The sequence below is a fragment of the Mytilus galloprovincialis genome, chromosome 2 (assembly GCF_965363235.1).
Source record: "Mytilus galloprovincialis chromosome 2, xbMytGall1.hap1.1, whole genome shotgun sequence".
Classification (NCBI taxonomy): Eukaryota; Metazoa; Mollusca; class Bivalvia; order Mytilida; family Mytilidae; genus Mytilus; species Mytilus galloprovincialis.
In genome coordinates this window covers 62352110-62363515 of record NC_134839.1, presented here as the reverse complement: position 1 = coordinate 62363515, position 11406 = coordinate 62352110, and the positions used below count along the sequence as shown (strand labels likewise).

At 31.9% G+C, this 11406-nt stretch overlaps 2 protein-coding genes across 3 annotated transcripts in view; one reads left to right on the top strand and one right to left on the bottom strand.

Annotated features, from left to right (window-relative positions):
- Positions 1 to 11406, top strand: part of LOC143064068 (KAT8 regulatory NSL complex subunit 2-like) — a 486386-nt gene that overhangs the window by 190994 nt on the left and 283986 nt on the right. The window lies entirely within an intron of this gene.
- The window catches only part of LOC143064062 (uncharacterized), a 135926-nt gene continuing 127512 nt past the window's right edge, over positions 2993 to 11406 (bottom strand). For both annotated transcript variants that reach the window (XM_076236575.1, XM_076236576.1), the window contains 5 exons: positions 11136 to 11267; positions 9936 to 10072; positions 6679 to 6763; positions 5273 to 5439; positions 2993 to 3702 (listed from right to left, as the gene is read on the bottom strand). In XM_076236575.1, the coding sequence (XP_076092690.1) occupies positions 3598 to 3702; positions 5273 to 5439; positions 6679 to 6763; positions 9936 to 10072; positions 11136 to 11267 (626 nt within the window). In that variant the 3' untranslated portion in view covers positions 2993 to 3597. The remainder of the gene's footprint in view (positions 3703 to 5272; positions 5440 to 6678; positions 6764 to 9935; positions 10073 to 11135; positions 11268 to 11406) is intronic.

Below are 11406 nucleotides of genomic sequence, written 5' to 3'. Positions count from 1 at the left end.
AATCAAACGAATGATGAATGCTTCAATGCAGACAAAAGTAAACAAGAATGCACACGCTGAAATGTCTCACCATCTTAACTTACTATTGATATTATGTTGATAGTCCTTAATATAAAGCTTTACTACTATCACTTAAAACTTAACATGATCCAAGAAAATGAGGTCAAGATCATATAAACCAAATTGGAAATACATGTACACATGAAAATCATTCAATACATTAAATAAAGTTGACCTATTGCATATAGTATAAGAAAAACAGAACAAAGAACAACCAGATGCTCCGCAGGGCGTAGCTTTATACGACCGCAGAGGTTGAACCCTGAACGGTTAGGGCAAGTATGGACACAACATTCAAGCTGGATTCAGCTCTAAATTTGGATTGTGATTAAATAGTTGACACAGCATAGGTTTCTGACACAGAATGAATGTGGTCTAATGAACTTAAAAAAAAAATGTTTGCCTTTGAGCAATTCACTATGCTGTTGAATATTAATCCTCTCAAAAAAATGTTTGAAGAAATTTTCTTTTTTATTTATGAAATTTCAAATGAGAAAAATTGAACCCAATTTTTTTAATCACATCCCCCTTTCCCTTATTCCAAAACTAATCTCAATTAAAATTTCTAATGGAGTTTGCAACAATAACTACTCATTTAAATACATCATAAAATATTAAGATGTAAAAAAACTGCTTGTTATCACTGAATGGTAAAGATTATTTTAATTTATCAGTTGGTAGTAAAAAGTGAATATACATTGTATATTGTATATAACAAAGATTTAAGTTGATTCTGGACAAAGAAAGATAACTCCAATTAAAAAAAAATCTTGCTATTGCACAATATTTTGCAATTAGATATTTCTTGCTTACTATTCTGGACAAAGAAAGATAACTCTAATTAAAAAAAAATTTGATATTTCACAATATTGTGCAATTAGATATTTCTTGCCATTGCGCAATACTGTGCAATTGAAAAGACTTGCTATTACACAATACTTAATATAATAATTTTAGATCCTGATTTGGACCAACTTGAAAACTGGGCCCATAATAAAAAATCTAAGTACATTTTTGGATTCAGCATATCAAAGAACTTCAAGATTTCAATTTTTGTTAAAATCAGACTAAGTTTAATTTTGGACCCTTTGGACTTTAGTGTAGACCAATTTGAAAACAGGACCAAAAATGAAGAATCTACATACACAGTTAGATTTGGAATATCAAAGAACCCCATTTATTCAATTTTTGATGAAATCAAACAAAGTTTAATTTTGGACCCCGATTTGGACCAACTTGAAAACTGGGCCAATAATCAAGAATCTAAGTACATTTTTAGATTCAGCATATCAAAGACCCTAACTGATTCATTTTTTGTCAAAATCAAACTAAGTTTAATTTTGGACCCTTTGGACCTTAATGTAGACCAATTTGAAAACGGGACCAAAAGTTAAGAATCTACATACACAGTCATGACAGTTAGATTCAGCATATCAAAGAACCCCAATTATTCAATTTTGATGAAATCAAACAAAAGTTTAATTTTGGACCCTTTGGGCCCCTTATTATGTTGGGACCAAAACTCCCAAAATCAAACCCAACCTTTCTTTTATGGTCATAAACCTTGTGTTTAAATTTCATAGAATTTTATTTACTTATACTAACGTTATGGTGCGAAAACCAAGAAAAATGCTTATTTGGGTCCCTTTTTGGCCCCTAATTCCTAAACTGTTGGGACCTAAACTCCCAAAATCAATACCAACCTTCCTTTTGTAGTCATTAACATTGTGTTTAAATTTCATTGATTTCTATTTACTTAAACTAATGTTATTGTGTGAAAACCAAGAATAATGCTTATTTGGGCCCTTTTTTGGCCCCTAATTCCTAAACTGTTGAGACCAAAACTCCCAAAATCAATCCCAACCGTTCTTTTGTGGTCATAAACCTTGTGTCAAAATTTCATAGATTTCTATTAACTTAAACTAAAGTTATAGTGCGAAAACCAAGAAAATGCTTATTTGGGCCCTTTTTGGCCCCTAATTCCTAAAATGTTGGGACCAAAACTCCCAAAATCAATACCAACCTTCCTTTTGTGGTCATAAACCTTGTGTTAAAATTTCATAGATTTCCATTCACTTTTACTAAAGTTAGAGTGCGAAAACTAAAAGTATTCGGACGCCGGACGACGACGACGACGACGACGACGACGACGACGACGACGCAGACGCCAACGTGATAGCAATATACGACGAAAATTTTTTCAAAATTTGCGGTCGTATAAAAATTGAGGAATGAGCAATGAACCCTGAAAATTAGGTCAAGGTTGAATAAAACCTGGGAGACTGACGTACATCATAAAAAATGAGGTCAGATGACACCTGCTAATTGCACATGTACACCTTACAATCCTTCCATACACCAAATATAGTAGACCTATTGCATACAGTATAAGAAAAACAGACCAAAACAAAAAACTTCAACTATAACCTCTGAAACATGAAAATGAGATCAAGGTCAGATGACACCTGCCAGTTGGACATGTCCGCCTTAAAATCCTTCCATACACCAAATATACAAGACATGTTGCTTATGATATCTGAGATATGGACTTCACCACCAAAACTTAACCTTGTTCACTGATCCATGAAATGAGGTTGAGGTCAAGTGACAACTGTCTGACGTGCATGAGGACCTTGCAAGGTATGCACATACGAAATAGTTATCCTATTACTCATAATATGAGAGAAATTAACATTACAAAAAATCTGATTTTTTTTTTTAAGTAGTCACTGAACCATGAAAATGAGGTCAAGGACAATGAACATGTGACAGACAGAAACTTTGTAACATAAGGCATCTATATATCAATTTGAAACATCCAGGTTTTCCACCTTCTAAAATATATAGCTTTAAAGAAGTTAATTAACACTGCCGTAGGATCACTATCCCTATGTCAAGCTTTCTGCGATAAAAAAGTTGCAGACTCAACAAAAATGATACAAATGAGATTATTTTCTTACAAATATAAAGTTAATAGTACAAAAAGTCATAAAGGGCTCTTTGGAACCCGACCAGTGTGTTACATTCATCCCACTGCATTACCAACTGCAACTATATGTTGTTTGCAAAAAGTCCATACAATGACAAAATCAAAAAACTATTTTACCCTAGATGGCATGTATTATGAAGAAGCTTCTGTAAAATTTTCTTGTTCTTCTAATCAAGTTTGAAAAAGGTTATTGATGTTTAAATTTTTTTATCACTAGACTGCAATTTCCTTCAAACAGTAAAATATTGGAAAAAGAAAACATACCTTTTTAGAATTTGCTTTAAATGCTACCTTTTAATCATGATAAAGATATTGTGACTGTCCTCCAAGTTTTATAAAATGCTTTTGAAGGTTTGTCAAAATGAAAAAAGTATAAAAATCCTTAACCTGAGACTGTAAAAAATTTCATCTGAAGCGAGACAAAAAATTTAAATATGTAATCTGAATGCAATAATAGAAAGAATGATAATGATAATAAGACAGTCATGCTATTTTAAAAAAAAAATTCAGTGTCTAGATAACAATGTCTTAATATTAATATCACTTGATCATGCATCAGAATTGTCATTTTGTGATATTACTGTATTGTCATTATCACCATCTGCTAATGGGTTGCTGAATCCTCGAGAACCATCATCTTGAACTTCTTCCAGCTGAAAGTAGACAACAAAATGTAAGAATCAAATGAAATTTCTTTTCATAGAATTTAATGTTTCACCTACATTATGACTTGAATATTTGGTTTATATAATTTTAACACAGAACAGGCTATTATTTGAACTTGGAATTATTTTTAATTATGGAAGTTGCACAATTTCTTGTGCTTGATTTTTTAATAAATTCTTTGTTTATTTGGTATCATAATGTTTTGAGCAGTTCATAACACTTTCCATTGAATGTATTTTGTATAGATAGTGTTGTGCGTGGCACAGTATATTCTATTGAAAATGTACTATCTTCTTTGTAATAGGAAGTGTTGTGTGCAGCACAGAACATAAAAGTACAGAACAAACATGGAATTTATTAAAAATTTCAAGCACAAGAAATTGTGCAAATTCCATAATTAAAAATAATTCCAAGTTCAAATAATAGCCTGTTTCAGGCACTTATCTCTGAAAACTTTTACCTTTACTCTCTTATATAATATATAGTTGGTTTTTTTTGCAGACAGGTGTTTGTACATTTTAACATTTTTTTATTCATTTCTATAATTTCATGGTAGTTTCTTTCTCAGTGAATGAAAGTAAAAGTCAAGAGCAAGTCAAAATTCTGGCAGATACAAGTTCAGAAGGTATTGTTTCCAGTTTTTCAAATGTCTCCAAGTTGAGAAAGTGTGAAACTCTTACAATAATGGTGACAGGCTGCATAGATTCATTGTTCTGAAAAACAAACCTGTAATTGATTTCTTGCACTATATATATTTTATCTCAAAAGAAAAGATAAAGTCTGGCAAATTGATGTCATATAATAAAGGAGCCACAATGGGGTTCTGATTGCATGAATACAATTTTCACCACTAAAACTGATACATTCTTTAGGTTGCAATTCTGTAAATATCTAAAATGCAATTTCCCATAGGAATTCCTTTTATGGATAAAACTACCATATTTACTATGAAGTTTTGAAAAAAAATATATCCTAGAATGGAAAATTCATATGCAGTACTATTTTTTTCAAAGGTCAAAATATAGGGCTGTGCGGCATACTTTCAAAGTAAATATGCCCCAAACTTTTGAGAGTTTAAACTTACACTAAAATTTTGTAATACCCCTTCCTTGACTTTGTTTTCCACAGATTTCAATTTGACCGATATTCATATGTATATTTACTGGCAAAAAACATTCCCAAGTTATGTCTAGAGATAAAAGATAGAGATCATATCTGGAAACCAGTATGTAAACAAAATTAATTATCTATGAATATTATATATCTCCCCAAAAGGGGCGGGGTTAGAGAAACAGCTGTATTTACAAAGTGTTACCTATGAGCAGTCATGCCAGTGAACCATAACAATAAGGCCAATGTCACAGGACATTTGCTAGAAAAAAACATCACACTAAAAAAGCATCTGCTTACAAGATATTATTTATCCCACTTTTCTACCTTCTTCACTATAAAGCAATTTATAAATATTTTATGCCGTCAGTTTTGAATTAGTATCCCTATGTCTAGCATTCTCCTCTGAAAATCATATCAGATGAGACAAAAATCATTATACATTACCTTTTGTGTATCTTGTTGATACTTTCTAGATAATCCAGAAGGCAGTAACACTCCTGTATATTTCTTTTTCATAATGAATATCACACCAACAACAATTAAAACAATCAGTACTATAACGCCAAACACAAGTCCTATTAGCTGGCCTTTAGATAGTGAATAGCTTGAACCTAAAACAGGATGTTACAACAAATTACTTCAATAACATGAAATCAGCTGAAACTCAAGTGTTAACAGATGCTACTACAAGCACATACAATGCATATACATGTAATGTTAATTCATAAACAATGAAACAATTACAAATTTTGCAGTTGTCCAAAACCTGAAGATAAAACTGTATGTTTAATACTGAGTTCAAAATAGTTTTCTTAACACGTAAATTCTGATATTCTGCAATTCTTAGTTCTCTTGATTCAGTTTTGTTTCACAAATAGCAGTTGCATGTTATCACAACATACAATTTCTATACACTATTAGCCTAAAAAAACTTTCAGATATTTCTAAAAGAATAAAGGAATACATGAAGTTATATAAGACCTTAATTAGGAGCCTCTGTCCTTTGTTAGTCTTGTTTTTTTTTTTTTAAATATTAGTTCATTTATATGTCCGCTTTCACTGAACTAGTATTAATTTCTGTTCAAGGTCCAAGCTGAATCACGCCTCTGGGTGCAGGATTTTCTCACTGTGTTGAAGACCTATTGGTGGCCTTCAGATGTTTTCTGCTCTTTTGTCGGGTTGTTGTCTCTTTGATACATTCCCCATTTCTATTCTCAATTTTGATTCACTGAATTTCTCTGATCAAAGTAGATGGCTGATCTATATATAACTCATTACAAACATTTTCCATTTGCTCTGAAAATGCATACAACCTAACAAACACTGCATCATCTAGCCATATATTTATAAACTATTTACTGTGGGAAATTTACTTAAATTTCACAAACAACATAAAATCCCCAAACCTCCCTCACTTAATGAAGGTTAAAATAAGGGATGAGAAAATAAAATCACATGACCATGTAAACCCCAAAAAATTGTGAAATAAAAAAATATATAAACTCTTGGTGGATCCAGGATAGGGTGCGGAGGGTTAACCTGCCCCCTTTGATTGTCCCAAAAATAAAAAAATAAAATTTTTCACCATTTATGTTTTTTTTTTAGCATAGAAACCTCCAAAACAATTTTAACTCATTCAGCTTGGCTGTATCTATTACGCTTTCTACCATTCTACCCTCCTTTTAAACAGTTCTGTCCATGTAAACCTTCAATAAACAGACCCTTCTCTGGTATAAAAAATCTAGCAAATCAGTTATGTCAGTACTATAACCTTCTTACTCCGATTTCTTAAATTGGAAGTAATGGTTAAAAAATTATGAAAATATAATTGAAACTATGATTTTTGTTACCTGATTGACTCTGCTGCATTAAGTATCGGCCTGTTGTATTCTGACATCTGTCTCCATAATATGTATCTTTACATAAACATAAACCCTGAAAATACCCTTAAGATATACTGAGTCTGCATTAGAAAGTTTTAAGCAGATATTAATTAGATATAAGACGATGTGGTATGAGTGTCAATGAGACAACTCTCCATCCAAGTCACAATTTGTAAAAGTAAACCACTAAAAGTTAAAGTACTGTCTTCAACGTGGAGCCTTGGCTCACACCAAACAGCAAGCTATAAAGGGTCCCCAAAACGACTAGTGTAAAAACATTCAAATGGGAAAACAAAAATAAAGATTGATAGAAGAAAAAAACTTAATAATGTCACAAATGCAAATAAAAGGACTAAATCAAGTATTTCACTCTTCTTACTTTTGGAAATTGTATACTATTTTACCTTCATAATAAAAAAAAACAATCACTTTTCCACTCAACAAATCAATTTTGAAGACAGTAAATGAAACAAGAGGCTCTCAAGAGCCTGAATCGCTCACATGGTAAACAATGCCTTCGGCCATGTTTTTTGACGAAATAGAAAATAAAACACAAACTTTATTTTATACACCCTACTGATCATTCAAATGAAGTTTGGTTGAATTTGGTTGAGTAGTTTTAGAGGAGAAGATTTTTTAAAGTTAGCAAATATGATGAACAAATTGTGAAAATTGTCATTAAAGGACAATAACCCCTTAAGGGGTCAATTGACAATTTTGGTCATATTAACTTATTTGTAGATCTTACTTTGCTGATCATTTTTGCTCCTTACAGTTTATCTTTATCTATAATAATATTCAAGATAATGACCAAAATCTGCAAAATTTCCTTAAAATTACCAATTAAGTGCAGCAACCAAACAATGGGTTGTTTGATTCATCTGAAAATTTCAGGGCTGATAGATCTTGACCTAATGAACATTTTTACCCCAAGTCAGATTTGCTTTAAATGCTTTAGTTTTTGAGATATAAGCCAAAAACTGCATTTGACCCCTATGTTCTATTTTAAGTAACGGCGGCCATGTTTTTTGACGGATCAAAAATCGAAGCACAAACTTTGTGCAGGATAATCTAAGGAACAATCATGCTAAGTTTCATCCAAATCCATTCAGTAGTTTCAGAGGAGAAGATGTTTGAAAAATTATTAACGACGACAGACGACGACGGACGCCAAGTGATGAGAAAAGCTCACATTTCCTTTTACCTGATAAACAATTTTACCCCATGTCAGATTTGCTCTAAATGCTTTGGTTTTTGAGTTATAAGCCAAAAACTGCATTTTACCCCTATGTTCTATATTTTGCCATGGCGGCCATTTTGGTTGGTTGGCCGGATCACCGGACACAATTTTCAAACTAGATACCCCAATGATGGTTGTGGCCAAGTTTAGTTCAATTTGGCCCAGTAGTTTCAGAGGAGAAGATTTTTGTAAAAGATAACTAAGATTTATGAAAAATTTGTAAGGGTTCCACGGAACCCAGTGTCTCGCCTACTTTTGCTGTTAATCGCAGACTCAACAAAAATGAGGAAAAACATCAATAAAAATTTCCCTCTCGATACTGTCTTTTGATTGAAAGAAGCTTCCAAGTTTGGTAAAAAATCCAGGATAGTTTATGAATCTAATAAATGTTTTATAAACTTTAACTGCAGACTGTATGTAATGTTAACTGGAAGAAAAACTAAGTCCATTTATAAGTAAAATACGGAAAAAGTGAATTTTTTTTTTACAAAATTTACTTCTGAATAATATCTTATGATCAGAAACAAGCTTTTGTCTAAGTTTGGTAGAAATCCAGGATAGTTTAAGAACATTATAAAAATTTTAAAAACTTTAACCACAGAGTGAATGTAATGTTTCCTCGCAGAAAAACTAAATCCATTTATAAGTAAAATACGGAAAAGTGGAAATTTATTTTTACAAAATTTTCTTCTTGATACTATCTTATGATCATAAACAAGCTTCTGTCCAAGTTTGGTACAAATCAAGGATAGTTTATGAAAGTTATTAAAATTTTAAAAACTTTAACCACAGAGTGAATGTAATGTTTCCTCGCAGAAAAACTAAGTCCGTTTATAAGTAAAATACGGAAAAGTGGAAATTTATTTTTACAAAATTGTCTTCTTGATACTATCTTATGATCATAAACAAGCTTCTGTCCAAGTTTGGTACAAATCAAGGATAGTTTATGAAAGTTATTAATATTTTAAAAACTTTAACCACAGAGTGAATGTAATGTTTCCTCGCAGAAAAACTAAGTCCATTTATAAGTAAAATACGGAAAAAATGGAATTTTATTTTTACAAAATTTACTTCTGGAGACTTTCTTATGATCATAAACAAGCTTCTGTCCAAGTTTGGTAGAAATTCAGTATAGTTTAAGAAAGTTATTAAAATTTCAAAAACTTTAACCACAGAGTGAATATTTGTGGACGCCGCCGACGACGACGACGCCGACGACGACGGAATGTAGTCTCGCTTAGTCTCGCTTTTTCGACTAAAGTCGAAGGCTCGACAAAAATGGTTAAAAATTGACTATAAAGGGCAATAACTCCTAAAGGGGTCAACTGACCATTTCAGTCATGTTGACTTATTTTTAGGTCTTACTTTGCTGAACATTTTTGCTGTTTACAGTTTATCTCTACTTATAATAAAATTCATGATAATAACCCAAAACAGCAAAATTTCCTTAAAATTTCCAATTCAGGGGCAGCAACCCAACAACGGGTTGTCCGATTCATCTGAAAATTTCAGGGCAGATAGATCTTGACCTGATAATCAATTTAACCCCATGTCAGATTTGCTCTAAATGCTTCGGTTTTTGAGTTATAAGCCAAAAACTGTATTTGACCCCTATGTTCTATTTTTAGCAATGGCGACCATGTTTGTTGATAGATCAAAACTTCGGATACAATTTATAAACTAGATACCCTAAGGAACATTCAGTTAAAGTTTGGAAGTATTTGGCCTAGTAGTTTCAGAGGAGAAGATTCTTGAAATAGTTTACGACGACAGATGACGGAGACAGACGACGACAGACGACGGACGACGACGGACGCCAAGTGATGGCATAAGCTCACTTGGCCCTTCGGGCCATGTGAGCTAAAAAATAGGAATGTACCAATTGTATAAGACTTTAAGTAACGCTTGAGTGTAATGTAAAAAATGTTTAACTGCCTTTTAAAATGTCTTTTTTAAAGATTCAACAATAATAACATTTACTTACACTACTTGAACAAAATCCCTGATTTAGACAGGAACCAGGTGAACAATTACATATCCCTGTCTGAGGCTGACATCCCAGCTGACATGTATTTGGACATTTCATCTGACATTTCAATCCCCAATATCCTTGACTACATGCTGAAATTCAACCAATTAAAAAATAGCATTTATTCTATATTGAACGATCTTTAGAAGTTTTTTTCTATTTGAATTGGATTTTGAAAAAAATATTCATATTCACCTTGGAAAAAAATTGTTCATTGTGCAAAACATCGCATGTTGGTACCTGCATACATATGTTTTAAACATTTGATGTACAATTGGTTTTGGTATAGAATTGTTATCATATACTTTTTTCTCAACACTCTGTTGGAATATGGAAAATAACAATTACTGTCTCTTGCTTCAGTAAAATCCGACATTTATGATATGTTTGTGAGTGACTTTGTAGTTTATACACCAATAAATTCCTTTAAAAAGGTGTGTAATCCTTATAATTCTTTAAAATTGGTATAGGGAATATATTTGTTCACACCTGTTATCTTTATCACACGTAAATTGTATATCTATGTCATTGAATAGGCCTGGAGCATGAATATATTTGTTGGGTAACACAAAAATATGTACTCAATGAAATTTACTATCTGATAAAAAGTAAACTGTAAAAACTCTTATTATCATTCAAAGGAATGTTTTTGTGTATTATTTTTTTTAACGATTAACGTGCAGTGAAAATAAATTTGATAACGTCAGTGTTGTTATCGCCGTCATCTTCATGTTTACATTGGTTACAAAAAGAAGTTCTTCAACGTCGTCTATCCAAAAATAACCAATGTCAAGATCAACTACCGGAAGTTCTTTCAATCAATCATATCAAGGTATTCCCTAATATGCAAATCATATAAGAATTAAGTCATATTAGGTCAGGTGAGCTCAAACGTTTAAAATATTTTTTATCAATCCTTAAAGCAAAAACCCTTTTTGGTATACACATTGCTGAAAATAAAGATATCACACTATAAATCTTTGGATTCACATTTGTCAGATTTTTGTTTGTTACACATGTATTCTATAGATACTTTACAAATTGTCTGCTCTATGGTCGGGTTGTCTCTTTGACACATTCCCCATTTCAATTCTTAATTTTATTTACAACTTTGTTTATATAGCTTGAAAACTTAAAAAAAAAATGTCAACTTACTCTGATTACATAAGCTTCCAATAAATCCTGGTAAACATACACACATACCAGATGTACCATCACATAATCCACCATTTTGACAGTCAGGACATGACATAGAACAATCCACTCCATACTGTCCTGCTGGACAACCTTCAACCAAGATAGATTTTGTTACAAACATTTATTAGCAATGAAATAAATAAGATCAAGGTAACTATATACATGTACTAGGAGTGAAAATTTTCAGCAGAAAAAATTGATCATGTTGGTTTTTAGGTCACAATTCCTA